The 27,300-nt window shown below is 47.5% G+C and overlaps 1 protein-coding gene across 13 annotated transcripts in view; it reads left to right on the top strand.

The window, feature by feature from the left end:
* The window catches only part of EHMT1 (euchromatic histone lysine methyltransferase 1), a 96,448-nt gene extending 69,865 nt beyond the window's left edge, over nucleotides 1-26,583 (top strand). For all 13 annotated transcript variants that reach the window (XM_048966439.1, XM_048966437.1, XM_048966431.1 and 10 more), the window contains 16 exons: nucleotides 1,484-1,710; nucleotides 2,679-2,843; nucleotides 3,352-3,434; nucleotides 4,720-4,826; nucleotides 6,650-6,772; nucleotides 8,893-8,994; nucleotides 9,580-9,684; nucleotides 12,012-12,166; nucleotides 12,870-13,037; nucleotides 13,413-13,557; nucleotides 14,229-14,306; nucleotides 15,428-15,543; nucleotides 17,366-17,452; nucleotides 21,028-21,106; nucleotides 23,893-24,068; nucleotides 25,201-26,583. In XM_048966439.1, the coding sequence (XP_048822396.1) occupies nucleotides 1,484-1,710; nucleotides 2,679-2,843; nucleotides 3,352-3,434; nucleotides 4,720-4,826; nucleotides 6,650-6,772; nucleotides 8,893-8,994; nucleotides 9,580-9,684; nucleotides 12,012-12,166; nucleotides 12,870-13,037; nucleotides 13,413-13,557; nucleotides 14,229-14,306; nucleotides 15,428-15,543; nucleotides 17,366-17,452; nucleotides 21,028-21,106; nucleotides 23,893-24,068; nucleotides 25,201-25,384 (2,100 nt within the window). In that variant the 3' untranslated portion in view covers nucleotides 25,385-26,583. The remainder of the gene's footprint in view (nucleotides 1-1,483; nucleotides 1,711-2,678; nucleotides 2,844-3,351; nucleotides 3,435-4,719; nucleotides 4,827-6,649; nucleotides 6,773-8,892; nucleotides 8,995-9,579; nucleotides 9,685-12,011; nucleotides 12,167-12,869; nucleotides 13,038-13,412; nucleotides 13,558-14,228; nucleotides 14,307-15,427; nucleotides 15,544-17,365; nucleotides 17,453-21,027; nucleotides 21,107-23,892; nucleotides 24,069-25,200) is intronic.
* The last annotated feature ends 717 nt before the right edge of the window (nucleotides 26,584-27,300 follow it).

Genomic DNA, 27,300 nt, shown 5'->3' on the forward strand with positions numbered 1-27,300 from the left:
TCTAGGGAAGGGGGTACTTGTCGCAGTAGCTGGAAGAGGTGAAGGTGGAGATTTACCCAAAGGGGTTTACTGACTTCCTGGCATAAGCTCCACCTCGTTCCACAGCACGTCAGATGGTGTTTTCAACAGTAATGTGTGTGAGGGTAGCTGCAATGCTCACCTGTAACTTCCTGGAGACCTCAAGGGGTGTTACCAAAGGGGTGGAAGTCATACCTTTGGAATTTTTTTGGAACTTGTTTGTTTTTTTCTTCCTCTGTATGGTCAATCACATCACAAATGGTGTTAGCCTGCTTCTTGAAAGAGTCTGCATACAGGACAGGGGTTCTGTCCCCTCCCCCCCACCACTCACAGGGGTTTAGGTGGGGAACCTGAGTGATGGCACTGGAACAAGGCAGTGTTTGAGATCTCCTGCTCCTTCCTCCACCTCTGCCACTGAGGTTTTAATAGCGTTGGCCCAGTGCTTTGAGCCATTGGTGTCCTTGTTTCCTTGCTGGTGAAACCCTTGTTGAGGGCCTCCCGGGGTGATAGGGTGGGTTAATTGTCTGATGTTAGGGTTCTTTAAGATGACTCAATGAAAGATGCTGGAGAAGTCTCAACATTATTGTAATAAATGGAACCGTCCTGAGTTTTCATGCTGAGTCAAAGATCATTTAAAAGATAAAACCCTCAAAACGCTCGAAGGCATTTTGCAATGCTGAAATAGTTAATTAGATTTCTTGGGAGGACTGTGAATCCAGGAGAAGAGTGGGCTTTAACTAACTTTTCCTTAATGCTGTTACGTCTCTGAGTGGCTTCATAGTTCATAAAGGTAAAACTGGCAGTGTTTGTCTGTGTTATCAGTCACTAATAACACAGAGCACGGTGGGGCTTCAGGTAGCACTGATATCACAGAACAAACAGTGTGTTTGTTCTGGGGTGCAGTTCAGCTTGGAAGACTTTGCTGGAAAGAGAAGATAATTTGTAGAAAGGTGGCTCACATCTGTCAGCAGATGGGGTTAAACAGCATACAGGGCTGGTCCAAAGAGAGAAGTTGCATGCTTTGGGTTACATTGGGATTGACAGCTGATGTAATTGTATTATTTGTTCCTCGAATGGTTTGCGTGCAGATGTGTTTGGTAGTTTTAGTGCTGACTGGTTTGAAGTTTTCTTTTCCAGTATTGGGAGCGTCCTTACAGTACACTGGCACTTCTAGAAACGTAAGCAAGAACCTCAAGTGTTAGAGCTGGAAAATGGGACTTTGTGGTTCTGTTTCCCACGTGCAATTAAAAAAAACTTGCTTTGCAGTTCCTAACCAAGTGAGTTTTTTCCCATTACCTTGGTTTTGTTCTCTTCTAAAGAAGTGGCAGTGCTTGCTTACTGTACTGGAAGCGCGAGGGACAGGAGTGGTCATGAATGAAGTATTTAAGAGCTCTGCGGATGAAGCATGTGGAAGGGGTAAGGCACGTAGTGACCAAGGTATGAATGTCTCCTCTGATTTTTTTAGGGCACTTTCATGGAGTGTCAGCCTGAGAGCAGCATCTCCCACCGTTTCCACAAGAACTGTGCCTCCCAGGTCAACGACACGAGCTACTGCCCACACTGCGGGGAAGATGCCTCCAAGGCAAAGGAGGTGACAATAGCAAAAGCAGACACGACTTCCACGGTGTCGCTGACCTACGAGCAGCAGAAACCAGCAGCAGTGGAAGGAAGGGCTGACACCACGACGGGAAGGTGAGCATAGGAGCACGTGGCAGCCTCGACCCTTGTGCCAGGCCGTGCTTTGCATTTGAATGCTTGTGCTCCTGCTGGCAGAGCAAGGTGTTTTCTGGTGCTGCTCTGACAAGCCAAGCTCAGCTGCAGGTGTTTGCAGGCCTATTCTGTGCTACAGTGCCAGAGAGGAGCCCAGCAAGCACAGGACGGGCTGGGGCAATGGTCATGAAGATTTGGGGGTTAATACAACTCCTTCCTCTTATTGTTAGAAATGATACTGAGGCAGGGGAGGTTTAGGTTGGATATTAGGAGGAAGTTATTCACACAGAGTGGTGAGGCATAGGTTGCCAAGGAGGCTGTGGATGCCCCATCCCTGCAGGCATTCATGGCCAGGCTGGATGTGGCTCTGGGCAGCCTGGTCTGCTGGTTGGCAACCCTGCACATATTAGGGGGTTGAAACTAGATGAGCATTGTGGTCCTTTTCAACCCAGGCCATTCTATGAAATTCTATGAAATAGTAGTGGAATGAGTTGACATCCCCATGTGTGGTGAATGAGAGAGAAATTCATGTGGAATACCTAGCCTGAGCTGCTTAGCTGCCCACAGCAGTGGGTACAGATGCAGAGAATCAAAACTTAGAGGAAAACATAAATGAAGACATCCCTGTGATGAACAGTACTTCACCTTCCCGTGTGATCTGATCTTGTTCTCAAGGCTTTTATGACTTGCAGTGAGCAGGGCAGTGCCCTCAGCCCCATGATCTTCTGTTGCCTGTTGCAAAGAGTACATCAAAATGTAGTCATAGGACAATGCAACTCCTTTTCAGGGCAAGTTCTTACCAAAAAGCCTGTGAAATATCTTGCTTTGTGTTTCAATTTTGCTTATGCTGTCGGTCAATTTAAAATCAGTTTCCTTTCCTTCTTTAGCCTAAGATACACACAGTGTTGTATATTTGTAATGGTTGTGCTTTGGCTCTCTCTCATTTTCAGTGTCACTGGAACGCGGTTGTCTGAGGAAGACAAGCCAGAAAGTTCGGCTGCAGAGGGATTTGACTTAGCTGGATCTTCAGTTTTTCCAAAGCCTACTACCAGCCTGACCCAGGGACCAGTTAAAGAAACTCTGGAAAGTGCCCTGATTGCTCTGGACTCTGAAAAGTAAGGAAAAGGCCTCTGGGTCTCTCCAGTTCCCAGCAGAGCTGCTTAACCTAAGGAAAACCGAGATTTAGCTTCTGTGGATTTTGACTCCACTCAGTTCTTGTGTTCTCTTATTCACTTCAGTCCCTTGTCAACTTCAGCGGATTACTGATTCCAGGAAGCAGTTAAAGCTCTAAATGTCATAGTGATTTGTCTGGAGGACTTTGCTTTTCACCAGACCTCTAACTTCAGCTATGACTACTAGGAATTCCTATTTGTAGCAGTAAGATCCAGAAATTTTTATTAGCAGCTCTGAGTAGCTATGGCTGCTGTTAGAACAAGGCTGACTGTGACCAAAGCTGGAGGTTTGAATGTCTCCTAAAGAGTTGATGTTCTTTGGTGTTGCTGGCATTCTGGAGCTGTACTGTAGGAACAAACCTTCTCTTGCCTACGGTGTGGGTTGGGATAAAAAATACTGGGGAGTGTTGTTCAGTGTGTGTTAATTCTGCCTCTTTCCCCATTGCTGCAGACCCAAGAAGTTACGGTTCCATCCAAAGCAGTTGTACTTCTCTGCGAGGCAAGGAGAGCTGCAAAAAGTCCTGCTTATGTTGGGTAGGTGGCTCTTTCCCAGGACACGGGATGTCTGGCTGTACTCCCAGCTCCTGCCAGGCAGCTGCCAGAGCCCAGTTCCCAGCATGGCAGCACGTCATATTCCCCACTGCCCCTTGTGAGTGGTGTTGGGAGGAGAAAGCCACTTTTGCAAGTAATGTGTCATCAGAAATGGCTTAATCTTTCTGTGAAATGTGGACTTGCTCCCAGCTTGCTTCTGCATTTGGACGCAGTTTTATCCAGAGAAGCTCTCTCTACCCCAAATGACCTATGTTTGATTTTTCCAATCCAGTAGAACTTTGCCTCCCCGTGCAGTGGGATGGTTGGTTATTTGCATCCAGTGGAGAGCTAGAGAGATGGGAGTGTGATTAAATTAAGACCAGTCAGCAAGAAAGCGGAAAAGAGGAGAACTTCAGTGCACAGGGCTTTGTTCTGGGGGTACGTAACTGTCACCAGATGATTTTCAGCTGGTTGGGGCTGTTTTGACCAACAAATATTCCCAAGCGATATCTCCTTGTGAAGGACACAGTGTTTTACTTGGGATCATTTCCTTTCCACTCCAGTACTTCAAAGTACATTTTTGGATGCTTTCTGTTCTTCTGCATTTATCACCCTTTTTTTTTTTTTTTTCTCCTAACAAGTATTAGCTTCATTGTTCCTGTCTTCAATAGCACCAAAATGTTATTCATTGATATTTAGCTACGGCCCCATCATATGCAACATGTTATCATGCCCAGACATCTTTGTCTGGCTGTCATCATCATCTGTCAGTCTTTGCACAGCTGTGAGAATTTCTGGCCAGATCCCGAGCTCGTGTTGGAGCTCCATCCTCTTTGCAGCCCTTTTCCTTACAGCAGTGCAAAAAAGATCACTAATACTAAGTGCAGTTAATCATGGTCCTGAGACAATAAAGCTGGGTGGTGCTGACTTTCTGTTGTTTCCGACAGCAGCACTTTATTTTTTTCCTTCTTACCCTTGCACGGTGTTGATGGTATTGCAGTGAGAGAAGGGGAATGAAGGAAGTGGCTTTTGTAGAAATGGTAATTGCTACAAAAATTAGAAGTATTATATTCTGTGGTGTTTCTGAAGCTCCTTGCTTGAGGGCTGCTGCATACCAGATGTCCTAGGGACTACTCTGAGAGCTTGCTGGCTTGCATGTATAGTAAGAAGGGCTGAGGATGGGCTAGGGGAAAGTCTTCTAAAAGCTTCGGTCGAGAGCTCCTTGTCTTGTTACCCTTTTCTCTGATCTCTGAATTGTGGTTGAAGGCATCTCTGCTGTGTTTTTCAGTGGATGGAATTGACCCTAATTTTAAAATGGAGCATCAGAGTAAGAGAACCCCTCTCCATGCTGCTGCTGAGTCTGGCCATGTGGACATCTGCCATATGCTGATTCAGGTCTGTCTCTACTTCTGTGTTTTTCTGTGTGAGCAATTTTCTGTTTTTTGGTCTTGTGCCCCACAAAACTAAAGCACAGTTGAAAAAACAGCATTGAAAAACCTCCTCGTTCACACTGTTTGCTGCAGGAGGGAGTGGTGCAGAGTGATGTGAAAACTCTGGTGATGTGACTGAAGATGTCTTTCCAGGCTGTTCTCCATACCAGCTTCACTGTCTGTGCAATGAGCACGTGGAGCTTTGATGCAGGGCACTGTAGTGCATGTGGGATGCTCTGTGTCTGAGCACACCCTGCAGTGTAGTGCACTGCCAGATGTGGCAGCACAGGCTGACCTGCAGGTAGCTGCAAGCTGCTGCCAACTTGCTCTTTGTAATGCTGGTGGGTAGGCTGTAAAGCCTGCTGGCTGTCAGACCCTGTCTTGTCTTCTGTCAAAATCTGAGCAACTCCAGCAGGGTTGTCCTTTACACTTGTGGAAAGAAGGAAGATGCAAGTTTCACTTGTTATGTGAGATGTAGACATTTGGGCTCTGGTAAGTTTGAATGAGGGAAGATGGTGAAACACGTAGCAGTGCTGCTGTTGAATCTTCTCCAGAACACTGTGAAGAAAAAAGAAGGCCTTTGAAGGGCTGTGGTATTTTTTTTGCATTGGCACCTTGGGCATCTGGTTGTGTCTTCCTTGCCCTTTGTGACTGGAAAACTGTAAAAGTCTTCTGAGAAAGTGGCAAAGCCACTCTTTGATAATGAGGCTGCTGAGATGTCTCAGCATTCAAAGTGCTGTTTGAAGGTGGAGCTTTGCTCACTTGAGTTAGCACAAGTACAGGTGGAATGACTTGTATGAGTAAAAGGAGCAAAATTTGCAAGACACTACAAACAATTTGAGTTGATGATCAGAAGGGCTGGTTTGTTTCCAGAATCCTTTGTATTCTCCCCTGTTCCCTGATGTCTGGCTATTGCAGCAGCAGTGTGTTTGGCTGGGATTGTCCGCAGCGTGTTAGACTTGAAGTGTCTCTTCTCTGGTCTAAACTGCTCTAGCTTTATAAAAGTTGATCAAAACAAATACATGCAGTGGGAGGCACACAGAAGCAATGGGGCCACCTTCTTGTGCCTGGTGAAACTGAGGCAGCACGTTACTGTTGTAAGCAGGTCTTTGCTTTGTGCGTGGGTACATGCACGGTGTGCCAAGAGTTGTTCTAGTTCTCAGATTTTCTTTTGGTTTTAAGTAGTGGGTGGATTATTGAGCTACATCAAAGAGGGCAAGATGCATGGGACAGTAGAGATATTGGTCCAGAGCACTCCATGTTGAACTTCATGTGTTCTCAGAGAAATACTGGCATTGACTTCAATAGAATAGTTAGCTAGTCTGTAGCATTTCTGACACCTCCTTCCTCTGTTATGATCAGCAGGTTGTTCCTACTGCCTGTGACATTGGGAAGCACTGCTTGTCTGTTCCTTGTGTCAGTAGAGATGATAGACCAGGGTAGACCAAGCTTCTGGGAAGGGCAGATTTTTTTTGTCAGCATTGTTACCAGCACTATCCATAGAGCATCAGTACCAAAAGCAGCAATGACAAGAGCTGTTTCACACCTGTTTGCTTCCTTGTGCTCTAGTTGCTGGCTACAGGATGCAAGCAGTGTGCACTGCTTTCCAGAACAGGTGAAGTTTGTCTGTCTCCTGCCTCTGGTGGTTTTGTTTTTTTTCTCAACGTGGCTGAATTTCAGGAACGTCTTGCTGCTAAACTTGCTACTAAATCTCCACTCCCACATCCTTCCTTTGCTAACCAGTAAAGGTTACAATTGTCCTTGTGTTTGCCTTGGCCTCCTCAACAGGCTGGTGCGAATATAGACAGCTGCTCTGAAGACCAGCGGACCCCACTGATGGAAGCAGCTGAAAACAACCACCTGGAAACTGTGAAATACCTTATCAAGGCTGGAGCACTAGTAGATCCTAAGGTAGCACTTCATCTGTTTGCCATTTCTTTTTTAAAGGTTTTAAGCTCAGGAAGTAGGGAAATGAAGGTTTGTTTGTCTTGGGTGCAGAGACTTGGACAGGCTGCCCTGGCTCTGAGCAGTCGGGAAGTGCAGCTGCTTACTGCATCAATTCATGGCACCAAATATAGGGGGTGTTTGATTTGATATGGGGCCTCCAAGAAGCATTGGTGTCATTGCGTTGCGTTTGGAGTTTGATTTCAGAGTTTCCTTCTCTGCAGACTCTTGGTAATGAGATTTTTGGGGCGCCATTTTAAAATGGGTTGGTAATTAGATACTTGCAAAGCCAGCAGAAGTGACATGAAGCTTTGATCTCCAAAGGTCTAATGTGCTGTTTCTTGCAGTCACGCCGCAGTGGCAGAATTGGACCCAGTCTTTAAACTCCCTACCCCTTAATTTAAACAAATACAATAAAATGCAGCTGTCTGTTTGCCTTTAGCATGCTTGGGTTGCTTTGCAGTCTTGGAAAATATACAGATCGTTTATTAGCCCCATAAATCAGACTCTATTTGGAGTACAAGAACCCTCCCCATGTGAACTTCTTATTGTTACAACCTGCTGCTTTTGGCTCACTCCTCTGCTATTGCTAGGAAGCACAGCAGGGCCAGGATGCACGTTTTGTGATGGAGCTGGCTAGGCTGGGAGGATTGCACAAGAGCTGCTGTCCACCCCAAGCCTTGGATGACTCCTTGGGAGGCTGGGAAGAGGGAAGGGGCAGGGCAGGCACATGCAAGGACAGCAGCCACTATGAACCTGCATCTTGCAGCAGTCCGGACGTCACTCACCTGATTTATTGATGTCGGAGAGAAGAGGTTTCCTGCTTCTGAAGGTAAAGGGAAGGAAAAACCCCTGAGCCAGCAAAAACAAATTAGAAGCCTGAGATCACGTCTGAAGTCTAGACTAGTTTATTATGTTAATTAGTTTCTTGCACCAAATTAGTCATCTTCTGAAAGTAGCAACATTGCAGTTTGCAATCAGCTCCAGCCATTTCGATGAAAAATCAGACAGTTATCTGCTGGGGGTGTGCACTGAGTGCCCCCAGCCTGTGGGGGGGGGAGGGTGGGGATGAAGCCCTCAGGCTGAAGCCACCTGATCCTGTCCATAAGATGTGCAAGCCACTCAAAACTGCCCAAAAGTCTGTATTAAAATACGCCAGCTCACTGTAGGATGGAGAAGCTGCACTTAGCTTATATTAATCTGAGAGGGAGGTGTGACATTATTCAGTTGTCAGGCTCTCAAGGGAGAGTGGAAAACTCTTCTTTGCCCCTAGGAAACCGCCTTAGTACGATCCCTGATGTGAGGCTTCCCATCCCTGTGCTGTGATCTCTTTTCAAGGGAGTGTCCTCCATCAGAAAACTCTGTAATAGGAAGGAAACATCTCTTGCTTTTCAGCCTTTCATTTCCTCCTCCTTTCCTGGTCTCCAGGCCTTGCTGTAATCTGAACTTTTGTAATAGAAGCATCTGATAAAAATCAGACTCCAGCCAAGAGTTTTGGTGTTGGTGTGGGAGTGTCTCCATCATGACTCACAGCCCCAGCCTGCCCATCGACCAGACTCTGCTCCCATAGCATTTTTTCTTTCAGCCATTGCTGTTGTTCTGTTTCCCCAGTCTGGATACATGACCGAGGGCACCCTGGGGTCTTGGTCCCTGCTGCCAGCTGCTGGGTTAAGCCTTGTGCTAATAAACACAGCAAAAAGCTGCATAAACAGAGTATTTTACATTGAAGTGCAGTGCTGTATAAGAGATTCCTGCTTCCTCTGGGCTCTTCAACACAGACACTGCCTGCTGGGGAAGGGGAGCACCCAGGGGCTGGGGCTGTTACCTTCCCTGTGCTTATAAAGGTGTCTCTTCCCATAGCCTTTGCTCTCACCCTTCTGGTCTGCACTGGATGCATGTCTGAGCTTTCTGGAGAGCTGCCTCTGCTCTGTGCCAGTACTGATTGCTGCTGCTTTTGGAGTTCTCTGATTTGTCTGATGTTCTTCTGATGACTTCTCTGATGTTCCTCAGCATCATTGGTGGTCTGCAGACATGGGGAATGTGGGGAAGGGATGTTCCCTGAGGACTTGTTCTGTGCTTGTGTCCAGGATGCGGAGGGCTCCACGTGTCTGCACTTGGCTGCCAAGAAGGGGCACTATGATGTTGTTCAGTATCTCCTGTCCATAGGAAAGATGGATGTCAACTGCCAGGTGAGGCCTATCTGCAAGGTGCAGAAGCTGCTCTTCTCTAATGAGGATATCCCCTTCTGGCCTGCTGCAGAAACCTCCTTGCTGACCTCAGGGGAACTTCCCTTCCATGTGTCTCCATTTACAGTTTCCCCTTAGCCCTGAATTTCCAAAGGATGCCACTGTGCTCCTTCTGGCAGAAGGGTGAGATCATACACGTGCTGTGGGATTGGTCTACCCTAGCCCTGACCATCTCAGAGCTTAGGTGAGCTTTTGCAAGTGCTTTTACAGAAGCTGGGTGTTCTTTGTTGTTGACAGTCAGCTGGATTTGAACACCTTAGGGACCCATCTCCAGTCTGCTTAGCTGCAAATAAACTCAAATCTGCTGGGGCAGATTGGTTCGGATCTTGCTGGGCTCTGCAGGATCCATGAGGGACTTTTCCCTGCAGCAGCCTAGAGTGAAACACTGCAGTGAGGCAGACGTGGGGAGGGAAGGGGTCTGTGGCTCCTAGCAAGACACATGCTGCCATGGCTTCCTAGGCTTGTGGGAGCCAGCAGGAGACCGCTGTGCCTGTTCTACTTGTCTCAGCCTTTTCTTTCCTTCCCCAGGATGACGGAGGCTGGACGCCGATGATCTGGGCCACTGAGTACAAGCATATCGAGCTGGTGAAGCTACTGCTTGCAAAGGGGTCAGACATCAACATTCGAGACAATGTGAGGTTCTTCCTGGAATCTGTTTTAGAAATAATCCGCAATCTCTGTTTAGAAACCAGAAGAGCCCAAGAACAGCAACTTTGGGCTCAGTACAGGGAGGCACAGTGATCCCTATACAGAAGTGACAGTGAATGTTGGCTGGGAAAATGTTCTTCCTTACTCTAGAAGAAGCTTTCCAGGCAAGCAAGCAGTCCTCCTCCTCCCACGTGGGCTCCCTGGGAGCTCGGTGGGCCCAGCGGCTCTGGGTGTCTTCCTGTGCCAGCTGAATTCACAGAGTTTTTCAAGTAAAAAGAGAAAATGAGAGGGAGGTGATGGGGGAGAAGAAGGGAAGCACATTCACTTCTGCTCAGGAGATTCAGTACCTCAGCAATGCTCCTTTTTTCTTAATAGAGTATTTCTGTCTTTTCCCCCTCTGCTATTGAAACCCCAGAAGTATCTGCAAGGGAAGCTTGGATGTGAAGAGCTACTCCAGGCTTGGGTCTGTAAGAGATGAGAGGTAGTTGATATCATCTCATCTCACGCCCTAGCATACCTCATGACAATATATTTTCTTCTCCAGGGCTGCTAGTGCTTTTCTGAATCTGATGGATGTAAGCGCCGTTTCGTGTTTGTCTCCCTAAATGCCTTTTCTGGTGTCTGTTGGGTGCTGGCAGGGGTAGGTGCTGGCACATTTGTCCCACGGAGCTCAGAGTGGCCCCATGTGCGAGTTGCCTTCCCCAGTCTGAAAGCCCTTAGTAGGAACAGCCTCCATTCCTTGGTAACTTAAACAGTTCCCAGGCAGTTCTGGACCTGATACTCTTCATAAAAGCCAAAGTCAAAGTGGGAGGAGGGGGCTTTGGGGTTGTTGCATGACTTCAGGACCCTAGCACAGACTGTGCTGACTCTTGTTTGAGCTGCCACAGAAGCCTTTGGCTGCCAGTTAAAAGTTCACATGTTAAATGATGAAAACCAAATTGTCTCAGTCAACAATTCACTTGGAAGAAAAATATCCCCTTAGCAGATGTATATATCACATATCTGTTACTGTACCTACAGCTCAGTGTCTCCTGATTGCAGCCATTAAGAAGTAATGTCATTTGTGCTAGGAAACATCATACTCTGTGAGAAACACTTTTGATTGTAATTATGCTCCTGCTAGGCAGTAGCCAGTGCTAAACGAAGGAGCAAATCTTAGGTGTGTGTAACGTGTCTGAGCAGCATGCAGCATGCAATCAACAGCATTAATCTTTTATAGATCAGTACATGATGCTGGTGAGGTTTTTTCCTGGATTTTACCACTGTAGGAGGCAGAAGCCATGCACAGAGAGGTCTTCCCACTCCCTGGTGCGTGCCAGCAGCCTCCTCATGTAAGAGAAGATCTAAGTTAGGTTACAATGACTTTAAGATGTGCTTTATTTTTATTTAAAAAAAATAATAATAAAAAAAGGTGATCATTACTGTCATTGCACTGGAACAGGCTGCCCAAGGAGGCTGTGGATGCCCCATCCCTGCAGGCATTCAAGGCCAGGCTGGATGTGGCTCTGGGCAGCCTGGGCTGCTGGTTGGTGACCTGCACACAGCAGGGGGTTGGAGCTGGATGAGCAATGTGCTCCTTTGCAACCCAGGCCATTCTATGATTGCACTGTTGTATCGGGCATCTTTAGGGCCTGTCGGGGGGAAGGACTCTAAAGTGCTGCCAGTTGCACTGTAACAGAAAACAGAGTATCATTGCTTAAAATATCTCCATCAAAGAGATGAGTGTTCAGCTATTTCTAGTGCAGCTAGTGAGAGATGAGTACATACAGTATTTAAGAGATGCCCAAAGTCAGATTGATTGCTTTCCATGTAGCTCATGGTTCTCTTTCTAGCACTTTCACATACCCTACAGCCTGCGTTCTGTTCTTGCTTGGCAGAGACTTTTTCTCTTCGATTTTGTACCTTGGGAGACATGCAAGTTTTGCTGTGTGTCTGGGCTGGGGAAGTTCAGCTTCTAGCCTTTTCCATTGTGCTTATTCATGTCTGCCACCTCTCTCGTGGATTGATCCAGATTGTTTTTGTGGCTCACAGATAGACAATTAGTCTGTGTGCAACAGAAAGGCAATGGAGCATTTTGATGCAGCCTCCCCAATTCTGTGTGCGGAGGTGGCTGGAGTGAGAACTCCCTGCTCAGCTCTGTTGAGGTTTCCCTGCCTGCCCTGGGGCTCCCAACCAGCATGAGCAGTGTAGGGGAGGAGAAGGAAGCTACGTGTTCAATGCCTCAGGTGTAGAGCTGAGGATGATGGAGTTCCCAAAGCAGTAGGGTTTTAATGCACTAAACAAACCTCTGCTCTGCTTTTTTTCCCCTCCAGGAGGAAAATATTTGTTTGCACTGGGCTGCTTTTTCTGGCTGTGTTGACATTGCAGAGATTCTGCTGGCTGCTAAGTGTGATTTACATGCGGTGAATATTCATGGAGATTCCCCCCTGCACATTGCAGCCAGAGAGAACCGCTACGAGTGTGTTGTGTGAGTACAGCTCCAGCCCTGCTGCTGCTCTCCCTTCCCCTGGTTGCTCCTTTCTGGCTGGGTGCTGGCTGGAAGCTTGGGACAGCTTTTGAAATGCCTTTGGCATTTAAGCACAGACCAAAATTGGGATGCAGGGCTTGCTTCTCTGTTGCCCTTGCTCCTAGGCACAGTGGGTGTGAAATACTGCCTGCTGCCAGAGCTGGTGTAAAAAGGACCACAAAACGAGGGGTAGTCCTGGAGCTTTTTGTGGTGTAATAGGGTAACAAGACTTTTCTTTTGTTTAGTCACTGCTAGGAATAAAGTCAGCATGTGTCCTCACCAAAAGCTGGTGAGTATGAACAAGGGCCAAGTCCAATACAAATTTCTGGTTGGACTTAACCATTTCCAGCCTACCGTTCCCACCCCTTATCTTTCTCTCCCAGAAAGAGTTTCCAGCTTGCCTGAAGTTAGGCTGGTCACCAGCAAGGCATTTACTGGACCTGGAGCAGGGCAGGATTTGCCCAGAGCTCCAGTCTGTGGCTTCTGGCAGCACCTTCCTGTAGAAGGATTCACTGAGCCATGCTTATAAAGAAAACCCAGGTGATTATTCACTGCTGCAGATGCTACGTTGTCCCTTAAGGGCTGGCTGGAGAATGCGATTCAACTCATTTTTCCCTTGTGCACTTTCTCTTAGGGATCCTTATCCTTTCTTACTGTTTTGCAGTCTGTTTCTTTCCCGTGGCTCGGATGTCACTTTAAAGAACAAGGAGGGTGAGACTCCGCTCCAGTGCTCCAGCCTTAACTCTCAGGTCTGGGTGGCTCTACAGATGAACAAAACACTCAGAGAATCATCGACTGAGAAGCCTGTCCAGATTGAGAAGGTAGTGAGCAGGTGAGAATCCGACTGACTTTGCTCGTGGGTCCTGAAATACAGCCCTGGCCAGGGCAAGGCAGGGAGCCTGCTTTGAGAAAGGACTGAAAGTGTGTGCTGTGCTGTGCTTTCTAAACTGGTGTGAAGGTCAGTTGGAGCTTAGCAGGACTGAAAAATCGCTGATTCAGTCCATGACTTGTAAATTCATCCTCCAAATGGAAATAACTCACAAACACAAAGAATAATCTGTAAGGCAGAGTGGAAAAATATGAACTCTGATCTAGTCTGAATTGCTCGGTGATCAAAGACACTGATTCTACCCCAGGATGGTGTTTGAATGGCCCCTTGTTTGGGGAAGCTTTTCTGCTGTGACACTTCTCTTTCTGCCTCTGACAGAGACATTGCCCGGGGCTATGAGAGGATCCCGATTCCCTGTGTCAATTCAGTGGACAGTGAGCCTTGTCCTAGCAACTACAAGTATGTCTCACAGAACTGTGTCACCTCCCCAATGGACATTGATAGAAACATCACCCATTTACAGGTGAGGGATTGTGTTTTTGTCCTGTTCTGCTGTGAGCATTTAGAGATGTTGCACTGCACCTCAGACCAGGTTTTGCATTCAGAATGGGAATGTCTCGTGCTCGTATTGAGTTCAAGCCAAGGCTGTGCTCCGAAATTCCAGAAGAAGGGATTCTTCTGTTTTTCCTTTCCCAGACTTCACCTCACCCCTGCATTCAGCTGTTACTGCAGCCTGGTGCTGCCTGGTGCAGCTCCCATTTGTTTATCCTTTTCCTCTGTTCTGGCTGTGAGAGTTAAAGAGTTGTTTGGAGACCTTCCTCATGCTGTCTTCCAAGTGACTTCAGAGCTTTCCTTGTCCTCAGGTGTGGAGCTCATAGGGCACAGAGGAAGGTTAGTAATGTGGGGAGAGGATGAAGGTGACTCATGGCGGGATCCTGTTCTGCAGGCTGGACTCCTTTGCCATCCATTATGTGTAGAATTGAAGAACTGAGTAAACATGACACTGAACTGATGAGTCTGGTTATCTTTTTGGCTAATGAGCTGCAGCAGTGGCCTCTTTTGGGAAAGTTTGGAAGGCACTCCAGGCAGGAGAAAGTGAAGACGTGTGGTTTTGCTCACTGGCCCACTTAGAGAAGTTGCTCTTTCACTTGTGCTGGAGTGGCTTGGAGCTGATCCCTTCTGCTTCTCTTTCAGTATTGCGTGTGTATAGACGACTGCTCCTCCAGTAACTGCATGTGTGGCCAACTCAGTATGCGCTGCTGGTATGATAAGGTGAGGATGCACAGCTTCAGGTTTGGTTGGCAAACAGAACATTGCAAAATTCAGGATTTCTGATAGGACCTAAAGGCAAATTCCTTGCACAGCTCCTCTGCTTTTTGTTTTAAAATGCCTGGAGTTGCAGTCTCAGCTTTGAGGTGTATGTGACAATAACAAAATGTATACTCAGGGAAGCTTTTCCAGTGTTATTTGTTTGTGTTGCTGTCATGCCAGCTGAGCCATTAATTATACCCATGTGATAGAGAGCATTTAATAACCCATGCGTGAAATCAGCTTCCATTTCAGAAAGACATAGAAAATGCTGCAATATATAAACAGGGGGAGGGTAGAAGAGAGATTTTTGCCTACCTGTACTTATCAGGATCCTTCTGGATGAATGCAAAGTAAATATGTTTTAACTGCATCACTGCCAGAAGCCTAGTTTGGTTTGGGTAAGTGTGCTTCAGTCCGCCTGGGAGGTTTTGAGGTTAATATTTGGACAGGTTCTGCTAAGATCAGAAGTTCTCTTAATCTCTGTAAGTTTCTCCCAGGGGGAGTATTGGCATCTTTCTTTGCTTTGTAGGCATTTTATTTACACATTAATAGGTGATTATATCTTTAAAGCCATAAAAGCCATATTTGTTTAGTGTGATGAACAGCCTCTATCACTTACTTAATCCTATATGGTTGGTAGATAATTGAATTGTAGCTTTTTTGGGAGAGTTATTTGGGAAGATAATGTGGTTTACAGAACTTGGACGTGCTGGCCTTGTAACGTGGAAGTTTAGGCTTTATTCCAGAGATAGACAAAGCATATGCTTCTCCCCTCCAGCACTATGAAAAGATGATAATGATGATGCACACCATTTTTTGCACAGCACTGTGAGATGCTTTTGATGATGGTGCATAGGGTGATGCCAGGCAGCAAAAACCTGAATGGTTTCTTGCTGTTTGTCAGCTGTTTGTGACAGTGGCTTGTGTGCTGCTGCTAGGGCAGAACGAAGCCTTGCAGAAGTTGAGTTGTGAGGTTGTTTTGGGGCATGCCTCTGCAATAGGGGTCTTCTCACCCGTTTTGCATTTGGGAAAGTTTACAAGAAGAGATAACTAACTCTGTCTTGAATGCATCTCCTCTTCAGGACGGCCGACTCCTGCCTGAGTTCAACATGGCTGAGCCCCCGCTCATCTTTGAGTGCAATCATGCCTGCTCGTGCTGGCGGACCTGTAGGAACCGGGTGGTGCAGAATGGGCTCAGGTGAGAAGCCACACACAGCCTGCTGTGGGACAAAGCACAGAGCCTCGGCTCTGCCTGCAGACACACAAAGTGCAGAACTTGCAGAGGTGGAGCAGAGCTGGGCAGGTGCCACCACTCAGCAGTGAGAGGCAGAGGAGTTTCCTGTGTGTGCTGCAGGTGGGGATGAACAGCAATAGGCAATGAGCTCAGCTGGGATCTGTGCCATGCTGCTGACCCTGGCGCATGGGAGAATTGTGCTGGTCTTTCTCAGCTGGACCACAGAGTGTACAAAGGGTGTTGGGTTTGCACCCAAGGGCAGCCTTGGGTGTAACTTGTCAGGTAGAGAGCTGTGAGAGACATAAGAGCAACAAAAAATGCAGAGCCTCAGTTTAGAAGCTGTCGTAAGATAGCAATTGATTTTAGAAATACAGGCTGGCAGGCAAAGAATTGGTTGCTTGAAGTTTCCCACTTATTGGCCTGACTCTCTCTGAGTTGGATACCTGTTGGCTTCAGAGGTGTTGCTGATTAGGCTCTGTTCATTTTGCTGCCAGACAGTAATGAAAATGTTTTGTATTGCACCTTTGCTTCAGAGAAGTTTGCCAATGCACTGAATGCATCGGGACAAACTTCTAAGGAATCCTCCTGGAAAAAAAAGACTTTTGCAAATCTTTCATGGTACTGACAACACATTTTTTTTTGTGGGCTTTACATTTCCAAGGACGTTTTGCAACTTCAAAAATAAGAAAGGGCTGGATGTGTTTCCACAGAACTTCAGCCCTGTAGTTTTTCCTATCCAAACTGCACAGCTTCGGTGTCTTTACGAGTGTTTATTCAGGAGCCATGCAGTTAGATCTGATGCTTCTGTTTTTTTGTCAGCTCAAGTGTTCTCTTGGTGTCTTGTTTAGCTCTGGTTCAGGCTCCTGGAGCTGTGAACAAATAGGAGTAAACCATCAGCCCTGGAGAGGAAGCATGGTTTGAGCTGATGGTGCAAAGAGGGAATGGGTGGGGGGAAGAGGAGAGAAATACTGGAAAAACCAACAGGGTGAAGTTAAGGTGAGCATCAGATTTCTCTTTATTCCGATAACAGCATTGATGAGAGGGGGGGTTGCTTCCCATGGGGAAAGAGAGAACATTCCCTAGTGGAGATGGTTCATCCTGCACTTAACTCAAGTTCTGGCTGAGCAGGAGACAGAATGACTTACGGGATTGTTTCTCTGCCTATAAACTCCATCAGTAAAATTCCACGGAGCAGCTATTACACCAAGAAGTTTCAGGTTGCAGCGTTTCTTCCTTACGTTTCCTCCAGGGATTTGGATACGATGGAGCTGCGAGATGCACTGGCCTCAGCAGAGGGCAAAGGGATCAGAGCACTTAGCTCAAGGTGTTCTTAATTCAGTGTAAGCTCCCTGCCTCCCCCTGCAGCACCGCTCCCTTTGGAGCCTGAAGTCCCTTTCCACCTTCCCCTGAGTGCTGGGCACGTGTGTGAAAGAGAAAGAAATGTTGGAGGTGGGATTTTGGTATCCTGTGTGTGAATCAGCTGTGCATCAGCGTGGAGCATCTGCTGCCATGCCCTCTTCCCCAGTCCTTAACGTGTGCAAGGCACCAAGCATGCACCTCAGCAGCTGCAGCTGGGCAGGGAGAGGCAGTGCCATCCTGGTGCATGGAGCACACATATTGTGGCACCAGACTGAGAACAGGGGGTTTGAACGCTGAAATATTCTCTTTGCGTTTGTGCTGATTGGAGATTGCAGGGTTGTTTGTTTGGTTGTTTTTTTTTGCTCTTTCCCCTGCTGCCTTTCTGCTCAGTGCTGCTATTGATGTGGCTTCATTTCCTCTTTTCCAGGACTCGATTGCAGCTCTATCGGACGCAAAAGATGGGCTGGGGCGTGCGAACGATGCAAGACATTCCACTGGGAACCTTTGTGTGCGAGTAAGTTATTCCTTCAGCTTTCATTAGCTCACACAAATGCAGTACTTCCCAAGGGCTGGCATGCTCAGCACATGATTTCTTGCAAATCAAATTGGCACAGAGCAGAGCAGCTCACCTCACTGCGAGGCTTCCTGATCCCATTTCCTGCTCTGCTCGTCCTTTCCTCGTGGCATGGAGCTTTCTCCACCCCTCTCCACCTCGCTGCAGTCTGTGGTCAGCTTGTGGTTCTGGGCTCTGCTGCCCCTGTGACGCATGAGCAGTGAGGAATGAGACAGATCTGGGTTGTGCTGCAAATGCATCATGTGTTCACCGTGTACAAGACCTTTAAGGCTGAGGGAATTTGGAACAACTGTTTCATATAGGGTTGTTTTCTGCTTCAAGACTGGCTTTTCCCAAGAGGTTCCCTGGTGTCACAGCTCTGCCTTTAGTCTGATTCATCAAAACAGTAAAGCATTTGGCATTAAGCACAAATTTAGGCCCTGGTTCAATAAAGTACTTAGGAACGAAAATATTAAGATTTATATCAGGTTGAAAAAACTGCTGCTGAACCAACGTGGTTTTAAGGCTTTAAAGTGGTTGATGTTGTTCAGTAAGCAGTTGGGAAAGTGTTTTCTTCATTGTGGTACTAATGAGCTAAGATGTTCTAAATAAGACAGGACTATTGCCCTTCATGAAAATACGTGCTGGGGTTTTATGGAGCGGATTATTGATGTTGTATGGAGTCAGGCAGCAGGAGACTGGTGTAGCATATTGCAGTATTTAAACAAAGAAAGGGAAATAAAAATGTTTCATCCAGGCAGAGTCACGGGGGAGTGTCTCACGTGTGTCCTCAGGTGGGACTTCCTGATGGGTCCTGAAGGTCGCTGTGTCCTGGTTAAGTGCCCAGAGATGATCCTGAGCCTGTAGGCAAACTGCTCCTAAAGAAAACAGCACCAGCTTTACCACATCCTGCTGGAATGTAAACACTAGAGAGGGATAAGTGGTGATAAACTGGCAGCCCAGGGAGACTGGGCAGCTCTGTGCAGTGGGTGACCAGCGCAGATGGGTGTGTTGGAGAGTCAGAGCTGATGAGGTTCAGATGCCACAGCTGCCCTTAACTCTTCCTCCACGCTTGCCAGGAGCTGCTGAGGCAGTTTCAGAGGTGGGCACCATCTTCATTATCTAAATGAGCTGCATGCTAAGCAGCTGAATACATTTTTGTCTTGCCCATGCAGGCTCCTCCTTGTCCCCATCCCTCTCACTCACACACTCACATTATTCGCTCAGCTCACCAACCCCAGCCTTTCTCTTCTTCAAGCCAGCTGTGCTATTTCTCTGTAATACTGCATGTGTGCAGCCTTTGTTCCTCCTTTTCCTCACCTCTGGCAAAGAAGCCCTGGTGCTGTGGGGCTGCTTACACACAGCAGTTCCCAGGATCGGCACTTGGAGAAGAGTGTTTTGCACTGACCATGCAGAGCAGTGCCCTGACCAGGCAGTCCCTTTGTGCTGAGGTTATTCCTCTGCTTTGAAAGGGCGATAATTGTGTTGGTCTAAGGATGGTACTGTGGGTATGGGCTTTGAATGAGTTGGAGGCAGAAACCAGAGGTTTTGTGACACTTTGGTCTGTTCCTTTTGGTATGAGCACATTATGTGGCTTCCAGATGTTTAATTCCTGTACAAAACAGCTCCAGCAAGATACCATCTGAACCAAGGCAGATATTTCAGTCACCCCTTCAGCCAGGGACATCTTGGGCATCCCACCCCATCCCCCACACCCCGTGGAAACAGACACAGCCTGTGCTGGGGATGTATCACTGCTCCTGGTTTCTGCATGGAATATGCTCTGATCTCACAGTGATGAGTAGCAACGTGAAGTTACTGCCTCCAGTGTGCTCAGCATCTTGCTGGGAAGAAGGACGTTGCCTTAACTTCCATGAAGGATACTCCGAAGTAGGAAGTTGTGCTCCTTGTGCATCTTTCTGTAACTTTGGACCTGGTAAATTATGGAAAAGTTTGTGTTGGTAACAGGACTGAAAAAGAAAGGAGTTGCAGGAATGGTCTTTAAAGGAACATGGAAACAACAGTTTTTAATTAGACTGTGGGATTTTTTGTTCCACTAAATGGTGACCCTGAAGTGGCACTCGCTGAGCAGTGCCTCTCTGTGCAGCATTATTCAGCTGTTTCCAAGCTGCTGCTGGCTACTGTGCCACGCTACAGCAATTTCTCTGCCTCTGGCCACAATCTTCTTATTGCTTTAGGTCACCAGTGAGCGTGTGGTTTCCAGTAATGCTGCAGCCTTGTGGGAGCTCTTAATAAATAACAAGATGCAGTGGGGGCAAACAGCAGCATCGCACACGGCCACAGCAGCCTCCTGGCCTGGCAGAACAGCTCTGCCAGATTGCTTAGATTTGGGAACTGCAGCCAAACGATCCCTGGTCACAGAGTGCGTGGGTCTGCTCCAGGTTAATGTTTCGTGGCTCTCCTTCCTGAGCCCTGAAGTTAAATGCTGCCTCGGGCCAAAAGGGGATGTGGATACGGTTGGTTAATGCTTCTAAAACGCTTCCGAAAGCTGAAGGGGAATTGCTGGTGTGGTGGCTGCAGATCGTGGGAGCATCTGTTGGTGTTATGAAGGATATTTGTTTTGTGAGTCCTTTGCTTATAATTCATTAGTGCTGTGTCAAAGGCTGTGGAGAGCTGGGTACCAGAATCTACCGTGCTACAGCTTCTTTCTTCTATTCCTCCCTCTGGCTCAGTTCATCTCCTCTTGTGTGTCTTTGTTTTGATTGCAGGCTGCTCAGTTCAGGAAGTGTTGTAGGTTGACAGCCTAGAACCGTGTAAGCTGGAGACAGGAGGCAGATGTGGGAATGCAGGTGCAGCAGAGACTCCTGTAACTTGAGTCATCAAACCCAACATCTGGAGCATCAGAAGTGGTGCCTGTGTTTGGTCCTGCTCAGCAAACCAGACCACAGAGCACACATTCAGTGGGAGGGCCTGATTGCAATCTGCCTTGCACCTGTTTTGACACCAGTGTAATTGTTGCTCAGACCACAGCTCTGATATGGTCTGGTTTGAGGAGGATGAGGAAGAAGCCTACATCCTTCCAGGCATTCTAACAGGTTTGACTAGACCTGGGACTTTTACAACAGGACTTTTTCAGGTGTACAGCATACGTAATCAGTTCAAATGTTGGAAGAATGGGAAACAAACATTTTACATTGAAATGTAAACAGCACAGACATGACAGTACTGTACAGGAGGTGAGTCCAATGGTGGACATAAAGAGAGTTGGATTAATGTACTGATCTTGGCCAACAAAGAGGATTGCGAAAGGAAAGAGTGAATTCTGTTGGAAATAAAACTCCATTTTTAATATTAAAAGTGTTGCCCTGAAAAGACTGAGCTTGGAGCCAGATTTTAGCTGCTCTGAGTTGGCAAAGCTGTGTTTGCCCATGCGGATCTGAAATGACCTGCACTGCTGAGGCTATGATTGTGATGGTGGCTGCATCCCTTCCTTCCCCTCTTACTGGAAGGGGGTGTTAAACCCAAGCTGGTGGTTGCACAAGCATCTTATTCCTGCCTTTCCTGTTTGCCTGCAGGTATGTTGGTGAGCTGATATCTGACTCCGAGGCAGACGTCCGTGAAGAGGACTCCTACCTCTTCGACCTTGACAACAAGGTACTGACTGTATCCAGGGAGGTGAACCCAAGGTCTTGTTTCTCCAAAGGAGCACGGAGAGTATTTCTCTATATCTTGATGTACAGCGTGCTCTGAAAGCTTGGAAGCAGAGCTGCTTTCTCACTGGGTTTTGTTAGAAAAGTAAGGTTGTGGAGATGAGACTTCAGGGCTTGTTAGAATGGTAACAGAGCCCAGCTGGGCCACAGCGTTACGAGCTGCCCACAGCAGGCTCAGGGCAAGGAGCTTCCCTATTAAAAATGCTCAAACATCCTGAGTTCAGGTGTTCAGCTGTTGATATTCAGGTGTGTATACAGCAGTGTGCAGGCTTGTGGTGTTGTTGATTGGCAGCTCTGTAAGCTCTTCATAAAAAGATGTTGATGCATGAGCTGCAAAGCTGAAAGAGATGCTGCTCCCTTACAAAGGGATCCAGCAGACACCCTAGCAGGGACTTGAGGCTTCTGCTGCTGTTGGTTGTCCTCTGCTGCTCTGCAGAGGGCTGTCTCAGTGCAGAAATCTTGCTTTGAAAAGTGTGATCTGAAGCATCTGAGCGTCACTTCAGACTTTCCTTGGGAAGGGAGAAGAGGAGAAAGTTGAGCTGGGGAATCAGAGCAGTGGGACGCCTTCCAAGGGAAGCTGTAAAGCGGTCTTTGTCTTGTGCCTGCCATCAGCCTGTCACAAAGAAGCTTTGCTTTGTTATTACAATTTTTCTTCTTAAGTGACAGACATTAAAGTTGAAAAAAGATAAGTAGTGAGCCTTGTAGCAGGTCTGAAAACAGGGGTCAGACTGTAACTAGAGGTTAAAGAGCAGCAGGGACTTGAAGCTGGCTTTTGCATTTATGAACAAGAGACTGCCTGGGTCTTGCTTGGCCTTCAGGTTAACCCCTGGCTGGCTGCTTTCAGGTAGAACATCTGGATTTTGCACAGGAACAAGCACACAGTCTTTCATCAGTGCACCTTCAGAGTGGAGCATCTGTGCAACAGGCAGCGAGTCGCTCAGGGGTCCTTTAGAGAAACCCAAGGCTGTGCTGAAGGCAGGCAGAGCCCAGTGGGTCCCCTCACATCCCCAGCACTGGGAAAATATCATGGGTGGGGAGCATTAGGGCTCTGCTGTGTCCTGGAGGAGTGGCCTGGATGCAGCTTGTGCTGAAGCACAGATGTTGAGGACGTCATTTCTGATGTCTTTGTTCCTTGAGCTGTCACTGGGGGCCATGTGTGTGGTGAATCACTCAACGTGCCAGGTCTTGCAGTCACATCCCTTCCTGTGTCTGAAAGAGGGCAAACATCGAGCAGTCAGAAGTCAGGGCCTGTTCTGGGCTTTCAGGGCAGAATACATAGCACAGTAGACACCTTCTGGGTTTCCACAGGTTAATGGGATTATTTTTTATTTTTATTTTTCTCTCTGTATTAGAGAGCCAGAAAAAAACACACTATTTCTGATAGATGGGAGGATGAGTTTTATCTGGTGTGCTTGCTTTCTATTGGTGTTAAGCTCCCCTTCCCACATATGGTCCTAAGCCTGACTGGGAACCATTCGCATCGCAGCTGCTGAGCATTGAAAGCCATTTGAAATAAATGTTCTTCACAGAATCCTTAAGATTGGCAAAGACCTTTATGATCATTAATCCAGTGGTCAGCTCATCACCACCATGCCCACCAAAATGCATCCCTGAGTGCCAGATCCTAAGGTCCTTTTTAAGCACTGAAGATCTTAGGTGTAAGAAGTGATGCAGATGTCTGCAGAGTCCATCCGTGTGCGTCCTCTTACCCCATTCTGCTCTTCCTCTCTGTTTGCCTCTGACATTCCTGAAACTCTTGCAGCAAGGTGAGAAGCACTTTGCTCTGGGACTTGTCCTCATTGGCCGTGGGAATGCTGCCTGCTTTCTCAAGGAGAGCATCTTGGTTTGTATGGTGAAGAGCTCAGATCTTCCCAGCTGCTCACTGGGGTGGCTGATGCTGTCCTTACAGAAGGTGGCATTTCCACAAGTGAAGAAGGGATGAGACTTAAATGCAATTGAAATCAGAGCTTGCAGCACTGTGTGGCGTGGGGCTCTGAGGGTGATGCCTCCGCAATCACTGGGACATCTTCCCTGGGCTCCTGCACCAGCTGGGCAGTGTGATCTGACCCAGCTCATCCATTAAAGATTGCAAGGTGCTTGCCCAAAAGGGAGTTTGAGCGCAGCTAATGGATCCTTTTGCTTTTGGCCTCTTTGCAACAGAAATTAGCTTCTGTAATTAAAGTCTCTGCTTTGCACAGTCATTCTGTACTGGAATAAAAAAGCCCTGAGGGGGGTTCTTTTATTTTCAAGGAAAACAAAGTATGACTGCTGTCTGGGCTCTCTGGAAAGGGAATTTCTGTGTTCTCACTTTCACTTTTATCTGCAAAAGAACTGTTTTCTCTAGGCTCTGGCTTAGTGTTTTCCTAGCTGTCATGTTCAATTAGAGGACAGAACGGACTCCTGTTCCCCTGTCCAGTGGCTTTTACCCATAAGGTGTTGCTCTGCCCAGAACGCAAATCCCACTGCACCAAAAGCAGAGCAGATCTGTTGTGCCAGCCAATGTCAAGAGCATTTTTGAAAGGTCTTTGGGCTCACAGGGGCAGAGTGTTCCACGGGAAACTATTTTCGGGGCTGTGTTGAATGTAGAAGTATGTGTTTAGTCCTTTTAAAGCCTTCCCTGGCCATTCTTCTTTTTCAGGATCTCCAGAGTGTTAGCACAAGGGCTGCTAGCTCGCTCACTGCCTTTTTTAAAATCCCATCTAATGAAACACACAACATTTCTCCCTCTAGGATGGAGAGGTGTACTGCATAGATGCCCGTTTCTATGGCAACATCAGCCGCTTTATAAACCACCTCTGTGAGCCAAACCTCATCCCCGTGCGAGTCTTCATGTCTCACCAGGACCTCCGCTTTCCCAGGATCGCCTTCTTCAGCACGAGGCACATAGAGGCTGGAGAAGAAATTGGGTAGGTACCGAGCTGGGCTGGCTGCCTGCACCTTGCCTGGGCAGGACTGAGTGCTGCAAACCTTCCCATGCCCTGTCCTGCCTTCTGAGCAGAGCTTCAGTGCTTGATGTCGCTGATTTTGTATTTTCCTGTTCTTCTTTTGTTTGGTGACATCTGTAACTCAGCCTCCCTTTTCCCCCTAAACTTTTTCTTGCTGTGGGCTTGCTGTGGATAGCCACTGGAGCAGCCAGAAATTGGGAAATCACAAAAAAAAAAAAGCCCAAAACAACAAAATCCCATGAACCCAAAAGCCGGTAAGCAGTGACAGAGTTGTTCAGCACAGCCCTCATCTCCACTGTGGGCGCTGGGAGGTGTGAGACCTTCCAAGTATGAAGCAGAAGGCCCCATCTGTGCCCCATGGGCAGGGCTGGCACGTGGTGGGGCTGTGCCAGACCCTCCTACTGTCTCCTGTTCTCCATGCATGGTTGTGTTAGGTTAACACTGGTAGACCAGGACTTGTCCAGAGCACGTACTTCAAGTTGGTGCTCAGGATTTGGGATTCATGTCTTGAGTTCTTCCCCAGTAGACCAGTGCCAGGTGGCCCCATGTCAGGATGCTGGTTTGGGGCAGCCTTTGGGGTTCGGGGTGCTGGGAGGAACCTCAGTGGCAGCAGCAGCCCCATCCCCTGGTGGCTGCTTGGCTGACTGGGGTCAGCTCAGCTGGGGGCTCTGCTCCCCTCTGTGGCTTTCTGGTCCTCACTGTAGGAATTTCTCTGGATTTTTTTGCAAGCTCGTTGTGCTCAGCTCTGTGCTGGGGGCAGATCCTGGATGGTTTTATCCAGCAGTGGACTGAAACAGAAAAAACTCTCCAAATGCATTTGGTCCAGGGTAGACTTCTAAGTGCTGAGGTCCTACAGCTAGCTGGAGGCTGAAGTGCTGTAGGCACCTGAATTGTCACCTCTCAAACCCCTTCCTCTGCAGAGAGACAAGAGCTCTGCTGCCCCCAGGTTTGCCGTGTCCCATTGCTTGCCAAGCCGTGTCCCCAATGTACTCCATGTGCTGATGCTGCTTTGCTTCAGGTGCTGCCAACCTCGGCTTCTCGCTCCCGAGCGTTCCATCATCACGGTGACCCCGTTTCCATTTCTTTCTTCCAGCTTTGACTACGGCGACAGGTTCTGGGACATCAAAGGCAAGTTCTTCAGCTGTCAGTGCGGTTCACCCAAGTGCAAACACTCGAGCTCAGCGCTGGCCCAGAGGCAGGCGAGCACCTCGTCCCAGGACACGCAGGAAAATGGGCTCCCCGACACCAGCTCTGCCACAGCAGCCGGCCCCTTTTGAGGCTCCGCTCCTCAGAGACTGACTCGTTTTAACCCTATAGATTCACATACTGTCTGAATTTTCCATTTAAAGAGAGAAAACCCGCTCGAGGAAAGCCAGGGCTTCGTGACACTTAGGGCTGTGCCACCGACTGTTACTTGAGGAATAAGTGAAAGCAAATCTCACCTCTGTGGTGTTGTTCTCCCCTCCTGGTCCTGGAAAGCTGCTGGTTCTTACCGTGCCGAGGGGTGGCTGTTGCATTTTTTTCCACGCGAGCTGTCCTGGCCTCCATCTCTTAATGTTCTTAAGTGTTGTCAGAGCCCAGGGAGAGCCGCCCGTCCTCTGAACGTTGTTAATTGAATGGATCGCTCATGCCAAGTCATCTCCAGTTCACTTGTAATAAACTTTGAGTACTTGATGGGACTTTGTTTCTAGAGGCCGGGGGGAGCAGGGCGGGAGGGAGGCGCTGGCCAGGCTCTGCTGGTTGGTTTCATTGCTCAGTTTGGTTGAATTCCTCCCTCATCTCGCAGGACGTCGCGGTGGGGCCTCTCATAGAATCGTTTGAGTTGGAAGGGACCCTTAAAGGTCATCTGGTCCAACTCCCGCTTGCCCTCTGCGTTTCTAACCAATGCCTCCTCGTCACCCGTTGGCTTTTTACTCTTCCGATGACAAGAAATCCACCACGTTTGACCCCTTTGGTCCCTGAGCCAACCAGAGACGCTTCCTCAAACCCCTCTGCGAAGCCCTCCGGCTCCATCCAGCTCCCGGCCACGCGGCGGATCCAGCATTTGCTTCACCAATGGAAGGATCTCCCTCTCCTGCGGCGGCTGTAGAGAGGGAGCGTCGAAGGGGATTTGTGCGAGACACTAACTGCTAAAGGAAATCACTTTTTCTAATGCTAAAACGGATGAGAGATGCGTTGCAGAGACCCCCTGGGCGAGCAGCAGAGGGGCCGCGTTGCAGAGAAGGACCCCGATGCCACCAGCTCGTCTGCTCCCATCAGAGTGCTCAACGCCGGGCACCTTCGGTTCGTTTTTAAGCCACACGTTATGAGGTGTTCAATAAACTGATTTATTTTTTACCATTACCGAAACATTGGGGAGTAGCGTTAAAAAAAGAAAAAAAAAAAAAAGAAAAAAAAAAAAGAAAAAAAAAAGACCCCCCCCCAAAAAAACCATTAAAAAAAAAGCATTAAAAAAAAAAAACCAACAACCCCCCCACACACACAGAAAAAAACCCGACGACGAAGAGAAAAACCACAAAACAAAAAAAACGGTGCTGATTCTGGTGTGATTTTTTGCTCACCACGTGAATATAAACTATCAATTGTATAAAAAAGAACAAAGTGATTTTAGTATAAAATGCAGGAAAAAAAAAAACACAAAACCTTTTTTAAATTGTTAGTATTGTAGTGTGAATAAATTTGCCATCACCTTTTGTGTGGTGGCTGGGCAGGTCATTATCTTAATTTCTTTTTTTTTTTTTGCATATATCTTAATACTGTAATTAGTGCAGTTACAGGTTGGTTTTTTTTGTTTTTTTTTTTTGTTCATCTCTTCTAGAACATTCATAATGCCGTCATGTTTATTATTATTATATTTTTTTTTTTTCTGTTCATGTTTTTTGACAGTTTTAAAGATGCAGCCTTTTGGCTCTGATCATTTTCTTGTTCTGTTTTCAATGAAATCAATAAAAAAAAAAAAGAAAAAAAAAAGTAAAAAAAAAAAAAGAAAAAAGTGCTTTAAAATGAGTTTGGCCTCTGCTTGCCCTCTGCGCCGCGTTCCTCGTCCTCGTCGTTGAGAGCGAAATGAAGAAGGTGAGCAGTAAGACCTGGGGTGCTTTCAAGCCAATGCAAAGATGCCCAACCGTCTGGTTTGGGATTTGCCTGTCCCAAATCTCCTGCATGGAGGCAATTTCCCATCCCAAAGGGCTGCCAG

The sequence above is a fragment of the Lagopus muta genome, chromosome 19 (genome assembly GCF_023343835.1).
Source record: "Lagopus muta isolate bLagMut1 chromosome 19, bLagMut1 primary, whole genome shotgun sequence".
NCBI lineage: Eukaryota > Metazoa > Chordata > Aves > Galliformes > Phasianidae > Lagopus > Lagopus muta.